Raw genomic sequence first — 21,302 nt, 5'->3', positions numbered from 1 at the left:
GTTGATTTCTCCCACGGTCTGTGAACATACCGCGTTGGCGGAGAATGAGAAAGTGTTGTTGTGTGTCTGAGAATGAAACACGCAGACGTGCGTCAACAAAGGAAATTGGCCCGCTGTTAGCTAAAATTGGCAATAAAAGATAAAAAGAGCGCCAGACTGTGTCGTTTTCTGGATGCTTCAAGACATTATATTAATTTATTTTGTTTTCACGTACGAAACCCTCATTTTCAAGGCTCCTGTACATCGGAGCACGAAGAAAAACGGCCCGGGGACGAAAACGGTTATAGGAACTCCAAAAAGTCCCTACAGTTGGAAAACGACTATTGAAATCTTAGCTGGCTTGACCACCACCGATGCAGCTGTGGCGCAGCGTCACAATCAAATATGTTTGGGGAAACCCTGCATGTATCATTCAACATCGTCACCAACAGGAAATACAACACGTCGGTGGTTATAGGAACAACTGGTTCGATTTTTGCACAATTTGGGCTGAAAAGCGAGGTACCACTGTATAATAAATCTGTTCCCAGGTCTTAAAAGTATGTATGAACTGCACAGGTGATGTGTTCAGTGATATTGTAACATTCTTAACTGCCATACAGCTGTGGTAAAAAAGAAGATATCAGTGAAAGTAAAACTTTGTTTACTTTGTACAGTCTTGATTTGGAGGTTGCACTGGAACTGTTACAGGAAATAGAGACCAGGTTTTAAGTTCAAACTGATATCAGCATTATTTGTTTTTGAGTTGGGATTCAATTACCGTATATCATTGAATTACCGCCGGGTATATAGTATGGCCCTGCCTAGAATTACTGCCGGGTCAAACTCGTTTCGCAAAATAATTAGCGCATGCTTAGCATTACCGCCGGCTCAGGATTAGCGCCGTTTCTAACTCGTTTCGCAAAATAATTAGCATATGCCTAAACTATCCACCGGGTCAAACTCGTCACGTTACGAGTGACACTTCACCTGTAATCCTTTTCAAAATGGAGGAGGCTGATTTCAATCATTTGAAATTGCATAAAGTGAAGAAGATTAGAAGCTATTCAGTAGGATTTAAGGTCCAAGCTATTGAATATGCTAAAAAGAACAGTAAGCAGCTATGTTTTATTAATATACCATAGCTGCGTGTGTCAAATATGAGTCATTAAATGACTCCCGCCTCCTGGTGGTAGAGGGCTCTAGTGATCCTTCTTGCGACTACTCGGCTGCAGAAGAAGTGACAACAAGCGTTTATTTTTTCCTCTCGCTTGCACTTTTAACATGGACGATTACATATCTAAAATAAAACGTTTTTCTAAACTGGACTTTAGATCGAAGCAGGAGGTAATAAAGGAAGATCTCCATCGAGACAGAGAGACTTTCAAAACTGAAGAAAGATAAGGAAGACTTCTATAAACAAGTTATCAAGGCTTTTGATCAGAAGGAGCTGCACATGGACTTCATTTATAAGTGAAGGTAAGACCATAATAATGTTTTTTTTATTAAATGTGCTTTTCTTGATGGTATCCTTACATCACACTCAAATTTATAAGCGCAGGCCTAAATTTACCGCATGCCTTTGGTAAGCGCCGGAGTGAGAAGAGGTTTTAAATTAATTAGCGCGCCGGCGGCAATTCAAGGAAATACGGTAGTTTGGATTTTGAAGACTGACAATACAAATATTGTTTGCCTTTATCAAATCCTTTTGGACTTTTTTATGTTGCTTTCAAGTTTCCTCCGCAGCTAAAACCAAGGCGCAACCAAGTCGCCCGCGTAGGACAAAGCAAAAGTTGAAGGAGGATCCACCTGTAAACATGTCATGGTGGTGAAGCCATTCGACTATTCCCCTTCTTCTTCTTCCAGAACTAGCTTCTGACTTTGAACAGTCAAAGGTTGGGCTGCCTTATGAGATGAGTCCAACCCATAAAGGGTCTTTTCTTGGTGTGTCTTCATTAGTCTTGTTTGCGTGCATGTGGTGTGTGCACTTTAAGGTGTTGGTATGTATGGCTGTAGGAACATGGCGGCTGGAGAGCCTCCCGGACCGGCGCCCTTACAAGCACGGAGCGCTCGCCTCGCCTCGCTGCTCCGCACCTGACTTTGGGGAGCTTAACTGGCGTGTCGGGAAAGGCTTACTGAATTGAGCGCCACCGGAGCCGCCATCAGCAGTTTGGGGACCGGGCAGAGGTGTGTTTCCATGGGCACGCACTGTAGCTCCACTGGCTCCGGCGTCAGGAGCTCGGAAGGTTCTACTGGAAGACAAAAGGAGAAGACAAGATGGGTGAGCCACCATCGCAGTTGTTCAATTTTCCATACCGCTTGTCCTCAATGCTGGACGAGTTAACTGGAGCTTATCCTATTTCTACAACTTGTTTCTTCAGCATTGTCCACACCTTTAAAGGGGAACATTATCACAATTTCAGAAGGGTTAAAACCATTAAAAATCAGTTCCCAGTGGCTTATTTTATTTTTCCAAGTTTTTTTCAAAATTTTACCCATCATGGAATATCCCGAAAAAGGCTTTAAAGCTCCTGATTTTCGTTATGTTTAAATCTACCCATCCATTTTCCTGTGACGTCACTGTGTGACGCCAATACAAACAAACAGTTCGAGATGCTACCTCAGTAGAAGCATTTAAGTCTCACCTTAAAACTCATCTGTATACTCTAGCCTTTAAATAGACCTCCTTTTTAGACCAGTTGATCTGCCGCTTCTTTTCTTTTTTCTCCTATGTCCCCCCTTCCCTTGTGGAGGGGGTCCGGTCCGATGACCATGGATGAAGTACTGGCTGTCCAGAGTCGAGACCCAGGATGGACCGCTCGCCTGTGTATCGGTTGGGGACATCTCTACGCTGCTCATCCGCCTCCGCTTGGGATGGTTTCCTGTGGACGGGACTCTCGCTGCTGTCTTGGATCCGCTTTGAACTGAACTCTCGCGGCTGTGTTGGAGCCACTATGGATTGAACTTTCACAGTATCATGTTAGACCCGCTCGACATCCATTGATTTCGGTCCACTAGAGGGGGGGGGGGGGTTGCCCACTTCTGAGGTCCTCTCCAAGGTTTCTCAAAGTCAGCATTGTCACTGGCGTCCCACTGGTTGTGAGTTTTCCTTGACCTTTTGTGGGTTCTTCCGAGGATGTCGTAGTCGTAATGATTTGTACAGTCCTTTGAGACATTTGTGATTTAGGGCTATATAAATAAACATTGATTGATTGATTGATTGAAACAAACATGGCGGATAGAACAGAAAGATATAGCGACATTAGCTCGGATTCAGACTATATATTTACTATATATATATATATATATATATATATATATCCATCCATCCATTTTCTACCGCTTATTCATATATATATATATATATATATATATATATATATATATATATATATATATATACATATATATATATATATATATATATATATATATATATATATATATATATATATATATCCATCCATCCATTTTCTACCACTTATTCATATATATATATATATATATGAAATCTCTGTACACTACTGCCACCTGGTGTCTGTTTGCCGTCACCTCTGTTGCAATCCGTGACTCAGATCTTCACATGTTTATTTTTCCATCTTTGTTTCATTCTCTTCCGACCCACTTACTTCCTGTTTAGTCCGTTACCATGGTTACACATTGATTTCACCTGCTCCTCGTTTTCTACACACACCTGGTTCTCCTTGATTTCTCCCTATATAAGCTTTCCTCTTTTCTTTTTGTTCAGTCTGGGTCCATAAATTTGCCTTTGAGCAACAAGTATCGAGTGACCTCACGTACGTATATTTTCGCTAGCTTTTCACGCTAAGCCTTTGTTTTATTCCAGCTCTCATGCAGATGAATTGTTTTTCCTTTTTGTGTGCCTTCGTGCCAGTCTTAGTTTTTCCGTTTTCTATTCCTAGCTTTTTTGCTAGCGCCCTTGGTTTATTTTGTCTGTTAGCTCCAGTCTTTTTGTTTGTAGCCTGCTTTTAAGTTTAATAAATAATTTAAACTTACCATTGCTGTGTACTGGTCGACGCATCCACGGAGGGACAAACCAGCCAACCAGTCCTTACAACCTCCATTTAGTAAACACAAAAGGATTATGTACTGCATGTCGCTTCTGTATTCTCGCTCCTGTCGTGTTGTGTCGTGTCTTTGCAGCGTAGCGGTAAGCTATAATTTGTTAGATGTTTATAGCTTACGGTTTTTTGTTCCCTGCTTCCTATTTGTCTTTGTACAACACGTAACGACTTCTGTTATCGATTCTGTTTATGCTAGCCTCCATGCTAAGCCTTTTGTTTATGCTAGCCTCCATGCTAAGCCTTTTGTTTTTGCTAGCTTCCATGCTAAGCTCCTTTTGTTTTTGCTAGCTTCCATGCTAAGGCCTTTTTGCTTGTTATGCGCCTCGTGCGCGCTTTTTGTTTTGCCCCTTTTGTTTGGTTTTGTCTTGGTATTTTAATGAAATCATGTTTTCCTATCCAATGCCTGCCTCCATCTCTGCATCTTGGGGTTCGTCACAAACTAACTTTGACAGTTCTGTTAGTTTTGGACTCCCTTAGTTCCTGTTCTCTGCACCTCTGAGTTTGTTTTGGTTTCCATGAGGATTAATTGGGTTCATCTGCCTCTGGTTAGTGGTCGGCACGCTCACCTGCTGTCGACCACGAATCAGAGAGCTATTTATTCGCGCTGCTCGCCACACTCGGTCTGGTTTCTTTACACGCAACATGCTACGTTGGTGTTTCTTGTCTCCTAGCTTCTATGATTCCTGTGCTAAGTAATACCTTAGCTTCCGGTGCGATCGGCACGGATCCCTTTTGTATTGCTTTTGCCTGTTTGCATCTTCGGTGTATGATTCATGAGAAATAAATCATCTCCTACCTCACGCTGAGTTGTCTGTCTGCATCTGGGAGGAACAACCCCGCAGTAAGTGGCGACCCACACGTGACAAAAACATTCATTCTAGCCTGATTTAGCCATTCCTTTACCACTTTGTATGTGTTTTTAGGGTTCATTGTCCTGTTGGAACACCCAACTGTGCCCAAGACCCAACCTCCGGGCCGATGATTTTAGATTGTCACGAAGAATTTGGAGGTAATCCTCCTTTCTCATCGTCCCACTTACTTACTCTCTGTAAAGCAGCAGTTCCATTGGCAGCAAAACAGGCCCAGAGCATAATACTACCGCCACCATGCTTGATGGTAGGAAGGATGTTCCTGGGATTAAAGGCCTCACATTTTCTCCTCCAAACATATTGCTGGGTATTGTGGCCAAACAGCTCCATTTTTGTTTCATCTGACTGTCAGGTTCGCCCCTGACAGTTTGGTTTTGTTTTAGTTTTTCCTCTGTGTATTTCTTTGTTTCCTGTCAGCGCTTTTATTTTGGTCATTTCCTAACTTTCTTCCTGTGCGCTGTTTCCCCTCAGCTGCGGCTGATTGGAACCTGGCCACACCTGGTGTCAATCAGCCCGCTCCTATTTGAACCTGTTTTGTCTTCCAGTCGAGTGCTGGATTATTGTCATGTACTGTCGCTCCTGTCTTGTCGTGCCGTGTCGTGTCTTTGCAGCGTAGCGGTAAGCTATATTCGTTAGATGTTTGGAGCTTACTGTTTTCTGTTCCCTGCTTCCAGTTTGTTTTCATATTATAAGTACGACTTCTGTTTTCCTGCCCGCTAGTTTTTGCTAGCTTCCATGCTAAGTTCCTTTTGTTTTCTAGCTCCCATGTTAGCTCTTTTTGTTGGTTACCCGCCTCGTGCGTGCTTTTTGTTGTACCCCTTTGGTTTGTTCTTGTTTTAGTATCTTTATTAAATCACGTTTTCCTATCCAATGCCTGCCTCCATCTCTGCATCTTGGGGTTCGTCACAAACAATATCTGACACTGACCACAGAACTTATCTTTGTGCATTATCTTTGCTATAGTTCCTGCGCCAAGGCGAGCTCCAGTACTTGTTCCTGCACCGAGGCAAGTTCCAGTTCCGGTTCCTGCTCCACGGCTGCTTCCTTCGTTCTTTTCTTCCTTCCTGAGGTGCCACCTTCCTCGTCTCCGGCGGGCCTTCCCACGGCGCCGCTCTCGTCATCAGACGCCAGCATGCAGCCCTCTCAGGGGTCAATTCATGGATGCCCACGCATTGGGCTTAAGACTCTTAGGCTGCTGAGGTTCTGGCGTCACCCACGCCCACCTTCTCGTCGGCCACTGATATGGCCGTTCCGTGGTCGCCCGCCCAGCCAAGTGCGGCGGCGAGGCTCTCCCTCGCTGGTTGCGGGGACACTTGGTTTGGCGACCCACTGCCAAGTCCTCCCTACGCCCTCCCGTGACTCTGGAATCTGTCCTTAAGGGGGAAGCACTGTCATGATCTGTGGCCCGGATCGTGTTTTTGTTATGTTCTGTTAGTTTTAGACTCCCTTAGTTCCGGTTTTGTGCACTCTTGAGTTTGTTTTTGTTACCATGGTTACCTATTATTTTCCCCTGCCTCTGAGCACTAATCAGAGGCATTATTTAAGCCTGCCTTTGCCGGTCAGTCGGCCTGGATTCTTTGTCTGCTTATGCTACAGTTACGTGAGTATTCCTTGTCTTCTTGTCTATGCTAAATGTTAGCCTTAGTTTCCAGGGCGATCGGCACATTTTTCCTCCGCTTGTTTTCTGTTTTAGTACATCTTTGATTTTCAGAAATAAATCATGTTCCTACATCCCGGGGGAACGAATCCCACAGTAACACTCAGATTATCATTTATCTCAATATTGCTCACATGTGCGATGCAAAGATGGACCGCGAGCACGCATCACACACAACATGACAACTGGAAACGTCCACAGAACTCAATGAAAAAAAGTGCAAACCTGATCGGCGGCGGCGGATTCGGCGAAAGGAACATTGGTGACTGCGCCCGAGGCCGACGAAACAGCGACGGCGCCGTGCATCATGGGAACTTTTATTCAGGCGGGTCAGACAAGAGGACGAAGATGCAGGAAGAGGGACAGGAGGAGGGGTGGGGGGGGTTGATGGGGGACAGGAATGATATGGTTACCATGGCAACGGCACAGGTCTAGCACTGTCGGCAGGGTGAGTTTGTACCACAACACACGCAAATTAAGTAAAAGGCAAAGGAAGGCACATTTTGTTTGAAGAATGTAGGATAAACGGAAGGAAACACGTCATAGAATGTGACCAGACTGCAATGTCTGACAATTGTATATAAAAATGGACGTGAGCATGAAGAAAGGCCGACATTAAATCAACAGGATTGATGTATTTAGCCACCTGCTGGCCTCTGTGTTATTACTGGTGACATCATGTGCAGTACTAGTAACATCATGTGCAGGACTAGTAACAACATGGACAGTACTAGTGTTATCACACAACTCTTATGCTTAAAGGCCGTTGCTATAGTTATTATCAATTGTGCTGATGTTTTACTTTTCTATCAGTGCAAAGGGACATCGTCTCGTATCAGTGTTTGTGTCCAGAACCGGCCTGCTGACTGCCAAGGGCGAACATCGAGTGCCGTGACGCAAACAAAGCAGGGACAGGTTGATATCTTGAGCGTCAGCATATTTGCATAAATTAGTCATATATTGTGTCTAACTGGGCTGCTGAGATGACCCCCTTTCTTCAGAGGCAGCCTCAGTGATGTAACCAGGGACCTCCCAAATAAATAGAGGAGAACGTGGGACAGTACCTTAGAGCGTAGGTTGGTTCTGTAACTAAGAGTACAGCCCAAAACGTCTCTCCTCATTGAGCTAAGTTTAACTCTGTGTCTGCATGATTTCTTGCTTCTTGTCTGTTTAATAGATGTCATCAGTGTTTGACCCTGACAACTAGTAACATCATGTACAGTACTAGTTACATAATGTACAGTACTAGTAACATAATGTACAGTAGTAGTAGTCCTGTTTCCAACTTAATGACAGAAATTTGTGAAAAGAAACACTTCCTGTGTACCCTTTCAGCACCTACCCTTTACATCCATAGTTTTCCATTTTTCCATTCAACGATACAGTACATGTTGATACTTTCTAACACGCTTCATCAGCCACGTGTACAAGGACACACTTGATTTAATCTGGTCATAATTTGGATTCGAATGTTACCGTGTACACAAGCCCTGGAAAAAAATGATTAAATTATGACGTGCGTTTCCCTGCGTCACACCTTAAATTGGAATACTTTATTTTGACACGCACAGCACGTACCGTAAATGGCAGAGGTATGTGCATTTCTGCCTGTCTAACGTTGTTACGTTATTTAATCAAAAATGTTTCCTTCTTTTCGCTACTTTTGTTTTACCTCTCTTTTTGAAATGGAGCCCTCCATGTTTTTTTTTTCCAGTCTAAAAACGCTAAAGTGCTTCAAATTAGATCTTTTCGCAGCACCAACCATAAACGGCAGTGGTCTGTGCATTTCTGCTTGTCCAACGTTGTCACGTTATTTAATTACAAATGTTTCCTTCTGTTCGCTACCTTTGTTTTACCTCTCTTTTTGAGATGGGGCCCTCCATGTTTTTTTTTTTGCCAGTCTAAACACTCCAAAGTGCTTCAAATTTGATCTTTTCGCAGCACGTACTATAAACGGCAGTGGTCTGTGCATTTCTGCTTGTCCAACGTTGTCACGCTATTTAATTACAAATGTTTCCTTCTGTTCGCTACTTTTGTTTTACCTCTCTTTTTGAAATGGAGCCCTCTATGGTTGTTGTTTTTTTGCCAGTCTACACGCTCCGAAGTGCTTCAAATTTGATCTTTTCGCAGCACGTACTGTAAACTGCAGTGGTCTGTGCATTTCTGCTTGTCCAACATTTCACGTTATTTAATTACAAATTTTTCCTTCTGTTCACTACTTTTGTTTTACCTCTCTTTTTGAAATGGAGCCCTCCATAGTTTTTTTTTGCCAGTCTAAACGCTCCAAAGTGCTTCAAATTGGATCTCTTCGCATCAGATTCAGTCCAAATGTCGAAGCGCAAAGCGACCAGAATGCAACACCCAATGCCACTTTTTCGCCTGCTTTAAGCGGGCTATGTCACTCGTGTGCGCCTGAAAAGACGCAGTCGCCAGTGGAAATGGATACTTCATCACAACTTTCTATTTAAGGCGGCCACATTTTCGCTGCATCACTAGTCAATATATTAGTCTATATGTAATATATGATTATATATTTAGATTCTGAAGAAACAGCCATTGTTGAAAGACCGGAATTGAGCTGGTGGTGTATTTATTTACATGTGAGTTGAAAAATAAATCACTCTTCCACCCGAATGCAGCTGAGATAGGCTCCTGCCTCCCCCCGCGACCCCGAAAGGGACAAGCGGTAGAAAATGGATGAAAAAAATCTGGAGGTAGAAATCATCCATCCATCCATCCATTTTCTACCGCTTATTCCCTTTTGGGGTTGCGGGGGGCGCTGGCGCCTATCTCAGCTACAATTAAAAAATGAAACTCAGTAGACAATACAAAGTTGTTGTTGCAATTTTTGGATATGACTTTAAAGCATGACCAAGCATGCATCACTATAGCTTTTGTCTCAAAGTAGGTGTACTGTCACCACCTGTCACATCACACCCGGACTTATTTGTTGTTTTCCTGTGTGTAGTGTTTCACTTCTTGTCTTGTGCTCCTATTTTGGTGGCTTTCCCTGTTTTGTTGCTATTTTCCTGTGGCAGTTTGATGTCTTCCTTTGTGCGCTATTCCCTGCATCTATTTTGTTTTAGCAATCAAGAATATTTAAGTTGTTGCGATCTCTTTTTGTGGGGACATGGTTGATTGTCATGTCATGTTCGAATGTACTTTGTGGACGCCGTCTTTGCTCCACAGTAAGTCTTTGCTGTCGTCCAGCATTCTGTTTTTGTTTACTTTACAGCCAGTTCAGTTTTGGTTTCGTTCTGCATAGCCTTCCCTAATCTTCAATGCCTTTTCTTAGGGGCACTCACCTTTTGTATATTTTTGGTTTAAGCATTAGTCACCTTTTTACCTGCACGCTGCCTCCCGCTGTCATCTGCATATTGTATCACGACAAACCATGTTCTTGAATTCTACAAAGCAATTAGCTACCGGCTGACACCTATTGATATGGAAGAGTATTACACGGTTACTCTGCCGAGCTGTAGATAGTACAGACACTCAACAACAACACATCATTTGCAGGCTATAAGTACAGGTTTGCAAAAAATATTTTTAACCCAAATAGGTGAAACTGCATAATCTACCACGGCACACCGGACTGCAAGTATATATATAATGTAGTAACAGACATCTTCATAACAATATGTAATATGTGTAATATACACACTGCAAGTATATATATATATATACAAAGTAGTAACAGACACCTTCGTAACAATATGTAATATGTACAATATACACACTGCAAGTATATATATATATAAATTAGTAACAGACACTTTCGTAACAATATGTAATATGTACAATATACACACTGCAAGTATATATATAAAGTAGTAACAGACACCTTCATAACAATATGTAATATGTACAATATACACACTGCAAGTATATATATATAAAGTAGTAACAGACACTTTCCTAACAATATGTAATATGTACAATATACTCACTGCAAGTATATATATAAAGTAGTAACAGACACCTTCGTAACAATATGTAATATGTACAATATACACACTGCAAGTATATATGTAAAGTAGTAACAGACACCTTCATAACAATACGTAATATGTACAATATACACACTGCAAGTATATATATAAAGTAGTAACAGACACCTTCGTAACAATATGTAATATGTAAAATATACACACTGCAAATATATATACATAAAGTAGTAACATACATCTTCATAACAATATGTAATATGTACAATATACACACTGCAAGTATATATACATATATATATGTATATATATATATATATATAAAGTAGTAACAGACACTTTCGTAACAATATGTAATATATACAATATACACACTGCAAGTATATATATAAAGTAGTAACAGACACCTTCGTAACAATATGTAATATGTACAATATACACACTGCAAATATATATATATAAAGTAGTAACAGACATCTTCATAACAATATGTAATATGTACAATATACACACTGCAAGTATATATATAAAGTAGTAACAGACACTTTCGTAACAATATGTAATATGTGCAATATTTATTGCATTTTGGTCATTTTAAGCATTGCCGTAAATATTTTCTCGGTGAATTTATTTTTGTTTCCATAGCAGCACACTTCCGAGCACAACTTCCTACAACAAATGTGTGGTCCTAAGTCCGAAAAACAAACACGAGTGTGTTCTAATCATGGCAGACTTGGTAACAGACAACGAAGACGAATGGACAAATGAGGATTCACAACCTCATCTTTTTGAAGCTGAATATAGAGAGGATGAACTGCTGCTTATAGAAGCGAGCACAAAGAGAGGGTGAGACATTGGGAGGAGACGGAAGCTGAGAGAGTGAGGTTCGGCGTGACTTGACACTGTAAATATGAAACTTGGAGCCAAGCTGTGCCGACAGAAATGGAGCGCTTACCCAAAATCAAATGGGAACAGCTGGACTAAACGCACCACTGTCCATCAAGCGAGTCAATTTAATGTTGATCATGAAACACGCGGCAAGGTACACTAGGAAATCATTTACATTTAGAAAAAAAATCATAATAATGACTCCTTTAATGCGCCTTTTGTATGAAAACAGACCTGACTAGACCTGCTCATCGGCAGTGTGCCTTATAATCCGGTGCGCCCTGTGGTCTGGAAAATACGCTACTTGTTCTGTGTACGTGCCTGCCCTGAGGATAACAGTTAGCACTTAGTAAGGCCGTGAATAAAACAGCTGGTTGAGACGGCAACTATTATTGTGACATTGAGTCACGGTTTTAGAGCAACAAACTCAAGAGTATTTTGTTGGTGTGGCACCGAACGGAGATGTTGACATGCGGAGTTTCAAGCACTCCTTATTCTCTAGCAAGTGACTTTTCAAACGATGCGACGCAGCAGTGCTGCTACTTTTTGTAGCAACGCTTTTGCCACATACTTGACATATTAAGGTTGTCTGTTCAACATCTTCCCGCTTGAAGTCGAACCACCGCCAGGCGATGGACCCCCTGCTGTTTTTCTTGGGAATTAAATCTTCTTCCTTCATTTGTTAGCAGATTTGCACCTTCTTTCTCTCGTATTACCACTCGCACCACACAGTTAGCGTCACAGCTAATGTTACTTATCCCGCTACCTCTCTGCTTGAGTTTCAGTTTTTTTCTTCCTTTTCCTCAATTTTTTTCAGTGATATTTTTTGCTAGCTATTTTTGTAAATAAGAAACAGTGCAGTTTCATGGACAAGTTTTATAGCGTCTTTTGTTATTGATAATTTTCAGTGATTATATCCTATGCTAAGGCATAGTTCGCTATTGATATTTTTTGTTTCCTCCTTTCGGAATGATTTTTGGTTGTTTAGCGTTGTTTGTTTTTTGGTTGTTCCTTTTTTTGCCGAAAAGTCAGATTCATACTTGCCAACCTTGAGACCTCAGAATTAGGGAAATATTTAAAAATACTTCCTATTCTATTATATCTATGTGTCATCCCAAAAATGGTTAAATAAACTTTAACCCTTTAAATTATGTTCAAAGCCAAAAAGGACGTTAAAAGTCCGTAAGCTTTTGAAGAGAGTAAATTAATTTACTGCGATGAGGTAGCGACTTGTCCGGGGTGTACCCCGCCTTCTGTCCGATTGTAGCTGAGATAGGCACCAGCGCCCCCCGCGACCCCAAAGGGAATAAGCGGTAATAAATGGATGGATGGATAATTTAATACATTTTTACATTTATTGCTGAAATTTCTCAAAAGACCTCAGTTTTAAGGAAAAATAATACAAAAATGTACTGTTTATTTTAATTTGGACCCCAATAAGAAATTTTGATGGGATGACGTTGTTGAGATCCGCTTTTTGGATCCTCCTCATATTATTGTTCATTGTTCCATTTTTATTTTTAATCTCCGTCTGATCCTATTATTTCCTGTTTAGTCAGTCACCATGGTAGCTTATCAGTTTCACCTGTTACTCACGGCCCTGCACACCTGTCCTGAGTAATCACCTGCCTTATTTAAGCCTGCATCTTTTGTTGTTCAGTCTGGGATCCAAATTTGTTCTTACACAACGGTACGTCTGCTTTGCACTTTTGCTTCCATGCAATTTCTGTATCATTCTCGCGAGCTCTCATGCTGCGCAATTTTATTCATTCTTAGCTCTCATGCTAAATGTTTTGTTTTCCCCTTTGTGTGCCTATGTGCCAGTTTAGTTTACTATATGTTTATCGTAGCTTTCATGCTAGCGTCTTTTGTTTGCCTTTTCTTAGCGCCGGTATTTTTGTTCTCTAGCACCTTCTGTTAAATAAATCATTAGTTCATACCTTTTGCTGTGTTCAATTTTCGACGCATCCTCGAGGGAATCGAACCTGGCATCACAATGCCGCACAGGCGTAACAGACGTCACGGGTTTAAATTTGTCAAATGACCACCTAAGGTACACTAATTCAAAACCGTGACATCATTTGATCCCAAAATGTTTTTAAATCAATTTCAAATAAAAAATAATAAAAATAATATTAATAATAATTTAAAAAAAATATATATATTTTTTATTATTATTAATTTTTCAATTTTTTTTAATATAATTTTTTTCTTTTAAATTGATTTAAAAACATGTTTTGATCAAATGATGATGTGTATATATATATATATATATATATATATATATATATATATATATATATATATATATATATACACACCGTACTTCCTTGAATTGCCGCCGGGGCGCTAATTAATTTAAAACCTCTTCTCACTCCGGCACTTACCAAAGCCACGCAGTAAAAATTTGGGTGTGATGTAAGCTTGGACCTTAAATCCTACTGAATAGCTCCTAATCTTCTTCCCTTTATGCGATTTCAAATTACCGGTATTGAAATCAGCCTCCTCCATTTTGAAAATGATGACAGGGGAAGTGTCACTGGTGACGTCACGAGTTTGACTAGGCGGTAATACTAAGCATGCGCTAATTATTTTGCGAAGTGAGTTTGACCTGGCAGTAATATATATATATATATATATATATATATATAAATCAGTCCTGTCCATCCACTCAGACAAATCATATAATTAATGTAGATTATGTATATCTACTGTACACATTTACATTAGAAAAGAGAAGTATTGTATACTTCTCTTGTTGTCTTATTTGTATTTGACTTTATTAAATGTTTGGCTAAAATTTTATCAACAAAATCATTTTTATTATAAGTAAAATAAACATTTATCAGAGCTGTTTCTCTATTTTTATAGAGTAATATAGTGAATCATAGAACTGGCGCCCTATCTTGTTGAAATTTTTTTGTCATTTTTAATCGAGAATCGATTCTGAATCGACTCGTTGCCCCCCAAGGATGAAATGGAATGGTGTGGCGGCCCAAAGAGTCACAGACCGAGGTGACAGTATTATCTCAAGTCCCACCGCAGTCTATTTTGGAGTGAAAGTTGCCAGTCTGAGGTTAAGTTAAAGGGGAACATTATCACCAGACCTATGCAAGCGTCAATATATACCTTGATGGTGCAGAAAAAAGACCATCTCCATCTATTTTTTTTAACCGATTTCCGAACTCTAAATGGGTGAATTTTGGCGAATTAAACGCCTTTCTGTTTATCGCGCTGGAGGCGATGACGTCAGAATGTGACGTCGCCGAGGTAACACACCCGCCATTTTCATTTTCAACACATTACAAACACCGGGTCTCAGCTCTGTTATTTTCAGTTTTTTTGACTATTTTTCGGAACCTTGGAGACATCATGCCTCGTCGGTGTGTTGTCGGAGGGTGTAACAACACTAACAGGGAGGGATTCAAGTTGCACCACTGGCCCGAAGATGCGAAAGTGTCTGCCGCCAGACCCCCATTGAATGTGCCAGAGTGTCTCCACATTTGACCGGCGATGCTAAGGCAGACATGGCACAGAGATGTATGGATAACCTGCAGAGACATTTGCAACTATAAAGTCAACGAAATCACAAAGGGGAGTTTTGTTGATGTTGACTGCCAGCTAATCGATGCTAACATGCTATTTACCGGCGGTGCTAAAGCAGACATGGCACAGAGATGTATGGATAACCTGCAGATGCATTTGCAACTATATTACGTTTCCTTCCACCCACATTTAATGCGAAACAAACACTTACCAATCGACGGATTTAAGTTGCTCCAGTGTCAAAAGATGCGAAAGTCCTGATCGTTTGGTCCGCACATTTTACCGGCGATGCTAACGCAGCTATTCGGCCATGCTATGGCTATGAATAGCGTCAATAGCTATTCGCTCAATAGCTTCAGTTTCTTCTCCAATACTTTCCTACTCCAACCATCTGTTTCAATACATGCGTAATCTGTTGAATCGCTTAAATCGCTGAAATCCGAGTCTGAATCCGAGCTAATGTCGCTATATCTTGCTGTGCTATTCCCATTGTTTGTTTACATTAGCAGCACTGTATGACGTCACAGGGAAATGGCCAGTGTCTTCGCGGAGAGCGAAAATAAGGGACTTTAAAGCTTTATTTAGGGATATTCCGGACAGGTAGAATTTTTAAAAAAACTTAAAAAAATACAACAAGCCACTGGGAACTGATTTTTATTGTTTTTAACCCTTTTGAAATTGTGATAATGTTCCCCTTTAATCCAGGGGTAAATTAAAAGAGCAATTCGGTCAAAATAATTTGCATGAATAATCTGCGTATATACATGGTTATATTGATTAATCACATGTGTTATTGTAATGCATTCCAGCCCTCATTACAACGTTAATTAAAACATTAGCAGTAAGTATAGTAAATAAAGGGAGCTATTTCCAGTGCATAATTCAATTTAATGTGTAGTTAGTATAATTAAATAGAAAGTGTAGTTAGTATAATTCAATGTATTGTGTAGTTAGTCAGACGAAGTGCAGACACTCACCAGTGGGGATGAAGGCGGGCTGCTGGAGTTGCATGCTGGTCAGGGCCTGCTGGTAGTGGAACATGTTTGGGTTGAAGACCGTGGCACCGACATCGTTGCTCTTGTCCATCATGGTCCTCTTGGGTAGCGACTGCACGCCTCCTGGTGGCAGACCCTGACCACACGGCTGGGGAGAAAACAAGTTGTTGGGCATTTGACCACATGCTGAAGTCAGAGAAGGTATTACATGGCAAAAAACCAAGTAGTCCCTCAATACAACACGGTACACTTACCACAGCCTCCCTGTTACACAGATTTTTTGTGTGTGTCATTGTTTAAATAATTAAATTAATGAGTTGTACTTGTATAGCGCTTTTCTACCTTCAAGGTACTCAAAGCACTTTGACACTATTTCCACATTTACCCATTCACACACACATTCACACACTGATGGAGGGAGCTGCCATGCAAGGCGCCAACCAGCACCCATCAGGAGCAAGGGTGAAGTGTCTTGCTCAGGACACAACGGACGTGACGAGGTTGGTTCTAGGTGGGATTTGAACCAGTGACCCTCGGGTTGCGCACGGCCACTCTCCCACTGCGCCACGCTGTTTACTGTATGAATACGCATTGAATACGCAGGGACTGTAGTCAATCAATCTTCTTCACGCCATGTAATGTTTGTCTAAACTTGAATGGGATTGTGCTGAAAATTAAAATTTTCCTGACGGAATAAATAAAGTACTATCTATCTAATGTGTCCTGTGCAATACAGAATGTATACTGTGATGGGGGAAATAATCCTGAAGAAGATGCTAATATGGATGATACATACTTATTTTGGAAACGAATGCCCTCTCCGCCTTTATAATGCAGGACTAAGCCAAAAACACCAGGATTTAAGGTCAAAAAGATGGTGTGACTTTGGTTATGTGTGGAAATGCTGCGGGCTTTATGATAAAACCCGGGTTTATTTATTTAGAGGTAAAAACATTCTCCAGCACTAAAAACAGGTTTTGATCTTTGATTTCATTCCTTATTACAGTAGTGTACTTGTGGAGTGGGGCTTGGTCTGCGGGCCTGCCGGTGAGCAGGATGTGTAAGGACCGGCTACAAAGCCAGCAGCAGGTGAGTAGATTGCCCAGCTGGGACTGGTTATCAAATCACCTGTCGCCTTTATTAGCAGCAGCAGTGCAGTTTTCCTTCACTACACAATGGTTCACTTTACACGGCTCGTATGAATACCCATTGTGTTCTGCATCCTGATTGGATAAGAGACTGTAGTCAATCAATCTTCTTGACGCCATGTGTCCTGTGCACTACAGAATGTATACTGTGGTGGGGGAAATAATCCTGAAGAAGATGCTAATATGGATGAGACATACTTATTTTGGAAACTAATGCCCTCTCCGCCTTTATAATGCAGGACTAAGCCAAAAGCGCAGGATTTAAAGCTAACAAGATGGTGTGACTCTGGTCATGTGAGGAAATGCTGCGGGCTTTATGATAAAACCGGGCTTATTTCTAGGTTAAAAAAAATTCTCCAGCCCTAAAAGAACAGGTGTTATCTTTGGTTTCATTCTTTAATACAGTAGTGGACTCGTGGAGGAGGGCGTGGTCTGCGGGCCTGCCGCGGAGTGGGGTGTGTAAGGACCGGCCTCGAAGCCAGCGACTGGTGAGTAGATTGCCCTGCTGGGACTGGTTATCTAATCACCTGTCGCCTTTATTAGCAGCAGCAGTGGAGTTTTCCCTCACTACCACACGGTTCACTTTATACGGCTCGTATGAATACGCATTGTGTTCTGCATCCTGATTGGATAAGGGACTGTAGTCAATCAATCTTCTTGACGCCATGTGTCCTGTGCACTACAGAATGTATACTGTGGTGGGGGAAATAATCCTGCAGAAGGTTTTAATATGGATGAGAGACTTATTTTGGAAACGAATGCCATCTCACACTTTTATAATGCAGGATCACACCAAAAGCACAGGAATTAAGGCCCAAAAAGATGGTGTGATAAAACCCGGGCTTATTCATTTATGGGTAAAAACATTCTCCAGCACTAAAAAAACAGGTTTTGATCTTTGGTTTCATTCCTTATTACAGTAGTGTACTTGTGGAGGGGGGCGTGGTCTGCGGGCCTGCCGGTGAGCAGGATGTGTAAGGACCGGCTTCAAAGCCAGCGGCAGGTGAGTAGATTGCCCAGCTGGGACTGGTTATCTAATCACCTGTCGCCTTTATTAGCAGCAGCAGTGCAGTTTTCCCTCACTACCACACGGTTCACTTTACACGGCTCGTATGAATACCCATTGTGTTCTGCATCCTGATTGGATAAGAGACTGTAGTCAATCAATCTTCTTGACGCCATGTGTCCTGTGCACTACAGAATGTATACTGTGGTGGGGGAAATAATCCTGAAGAAGGTTTTAATATGGATGAGACAGACTTATTTTGGAAATGAATGCCCTGTCCGCCTTTATAATGCAGGACCACGCCAAAAGCGCAGGATTTAAGGCCCAAAAAGATGGTGTGACTCTGGTTATGTGTGGAAATGCTGCGGGCTTTATGATAAAACCAGGGCTTATATATTTATAGGGAAAAACATTCTGCAGCATTAAAAAACAGGTTTTGATCTTTGATTTCATTCCTTATTACAGTAGTGTACTTGTGGAGGGGGGCGTGGTCTGTGGGCCTGCCGGTGAGCAGGATGTGTAAGGACCGGCTTCAAAGCCAGCGGCAGGTGAGTAGATTGCCCAGCTGTGGTGGGGGAAATAATCCTGAAGAAGGTTTTAATATGGATGAGACAGACTTATTTTGGAAACAAATGCCCTCTTTGCGTTTATAATGCGGGACCACGCCAAAAGCGCAGGATTTAAGGCCCTAAAAGATGGTGTGATTCTAGTTATGTGTGGAAATGCTGCGGGATTTATGATAAAACCCCGGCTTATTTATAGGTAAAAGAATTATCCAGCCCTAAAAAAACAGGTTTTGATCTTTGGTTTCATTCTTTAATACAGTAGTGGACTTGTGGAGGGTGGCGTGGTCTGCGGAACTGCCGCGGAGCGGGGTGTGATAGGACCGGCCTCGAAGCCAGCGGCAGGTGAGTAGATTGCCCAGCTGTGGATGGTTTTCTAATCACCTGTCGCCTTTTTTTAGCAGCAGCCAGGCCGAGACACATTATTGGAGTTGGAGCTGGCCAGAAAGATGACGCGCCAAAAGGACCGAAAAGTCACAGAGCAGAGACTATAGTGTGTGCGCTCACAATAAAAGACATTGTTGAACCCTAAACACCGGGCTCTCGTGCAAGTGTGTGGTGATCCAAATAACCCACTAGAGGGCAACCTCCACAGTTCCGTATTTATTTTTTTAAATTCACTTAGGTTTGCACTTTGAGACTGTGTAAACGAGAGAAATGTGAGAAAATATTAATGCCTGTCTGAGAAAAGTTTATAAAATGTGTGGTTTTACAGTACTTAAAACAAATATAATAAATGAAAAAACCCCCACATCTGCAGTCCCCTGCAAGGTTTCTCATTGTCATCCCATTGGGTTGAGTTTTTCCTTGCCCTGATGTGGGATCTGAACCAAGGATGTTGTTGAGACACTCGTGATTGAGGTTATATAAATAAACTTTGATTGATAATGAATTAAACAAAAAACTAAGTATATGTTGTGATGCTAAAAAATATATATGTAACCATAGTAGTATGCGCTCCTGTACTTGGTATCATTACAGTGGATGTCAGGTGTAGATCCACCAGTGGCGTTTGTTTACACTGTGACGCCGGTGAGCTACTTTTTGGAGGCGGTATAGTACCGAATATGATTCATTAGTATCGCGGTACTATACTAGTACCTTCTTGACTGCCCCTAAATGTAGAATATATGTAGAATATATTTATATTATTCATATATTATATATATATATAATATATATTATATTATTTATTATTATTATTGTCTATTGTGAGCGAACTGTGGTGCTGAATTTACCCCAGGGATCAATAAAGTACTTTCTATTCTATACCATCCATTCATTTTCCTACCGCTTGTCTCTTTCGGGGTCGCTGGCGCCTATCTCAGCAGCATTTGGGCGGAAGGCGGTGTACACCCTGGACAAGTCGCCACCTCATCACAGGGATATTCTATACCATACAACCCTGATCCATGCTATACAGTGTTATTTAATCCCAATTTATTACCTAAAAAACAGTTTCTTGTTGAAAAGTGTGTTACTAGACATAACTGTGGTGCTTTAAGGGGACCAAGCACGGATTAAATAGATTTTAATTATTTTCAATTGGCGTGGCTGATTTAAGATACAAATGTTTTGAGTTATGAGCTCCCAAATTGATGCACTACTTACTGTACATATGTTTGCATTGGAGGATTATTGCAATAATAATCAGACTTTCCTGTGTGTTCACAGAAAAATGATTTGTATGTGGCTATCTGTGTTAGCCCTGCGATGAGGTGGCGACTTGTCCAGGGTGTACCCCGCCTTCCGCCCGATTGTAGCTGAGATAGGCGCCAGCGCCCCCCGTGACCCCAAAAGGGAATAAGCGGTAGAAAATGGATGGATGGATGTGGCGTCATCATTGATGAAATACAGTAGTGACATCAAAATCTCTGCTGTAGATGTTTGTGGCCACTAGAGGTCCCTGCCGTGCACAAAATGAGCTCACATCCCAGAGGTCAGCCAGAAAAAGCAAAATAGGCGGGGCTTATGAAAAAATGTCATTTATTTGTGTGTTTTTGTATATTTTGTTAATAATCATATCAATATAAGAATACATAGGTTGTGTTGTGTGCTGTATCTAAATTACTATGTATTCTTAATGTTGTGAAGAGCCTCAAATACATATATAAAGACAAAGTTTTGTGTTATTATTAGTTATTAGTATCACCACTTCAGCTTGTTCTTGTTTCCTTAAGACTTTTGCACAATTCTGCACACTTTTTTTTGTAAAATTAAATTTGTATAAAAATGGTGGCCCACACCATTGCTTTAAAAGCCCTTCTTTAGCGGCGTCGCCTCTGTCTTCCAGCACAATTATCAACTATTGAGCTTGTTAGCTTCTTTTCTAGCCTGCAAATACCGTATTTCCTTGAATGGCCGCCGGGTATATAGTATGCGCCTGCCTAGAATTACTGCCGGGTCAAACTCGTTTTGCAAAATATTATTTTTATTAGCGCATGTCTAGAATTTCCGCCGGGTCAAACTCGTTTCGCAAAATATTTAGCATATGCCTAGAATTTCCGCCGGGTCAAACTCGTCACGTCACGAGTGACACTTCACCTGTCATCATTTTAAAAAATGGAGGAGGCTGATTTCAATCATTTGAAATTGCATAAAGGGAAGAAGATTAAGAGC

General features: G+C 41.2%; 1 protein-coding gene across 11 annotated transcripts in view; it reads right to left on the bottom strand.

Moving 5' to 3' along the window:
* Positions 1-626: 626 nt before the first annotated feature.
* Positions 627-21,302, bottom strand: part of mbnl3 (muscleblind-like splicing regulator 3) — a 98,972-nt gene continuing 78,296 nt past the window's right edge. For 8 of the 11 annotated variants that reach the window (XM_061900229.1, XM_061900227.1, XM_061900228.1 and 5 more), the window contains 2 exons: positions 15,949-16,114; positions 627-2,231 (listed from right to left, as the gene is read on the bottom strand). In XM_061900229.1, the coding sequence (XP_061756213.1) occupies positions 2,089-2,231; positions 15,949-16,114 (309 nt within the window). In that variant the 3' untranslated portion in view covers positions 627-2,088. Of the gene's footprint in view, positions 2,232-6,815; positions 6,905-15,948; positions 16,115-21,302 lie in introns of all 11 variants that reach the window. The other 3 variants (XM_061900232.1, XM_061900233.1, XM_061900231.1) reach the window with 3 other exon arrangements.

The sequence above is a fragment of the Nerophis ophidion genome, linkage group LG05, assembly GCF_033978795.1.
Source record: "Nerophis ophidion isolate RoL-2023_Sa linkage group LG05, RoL_Noph_v1.0, whole genome shotgun sequence".
Lineage (NCBI taxonomy): Eukaryota > Metazoa > Chordata > Actinopteri > Syngnathiformes > Syngnathidae > Nerophis > Nerophis ophidion.
Note: the sequence above shows the minus strand (reverse complement) of the source record. Positions and strands in the feature narration are given on the sequence as shown.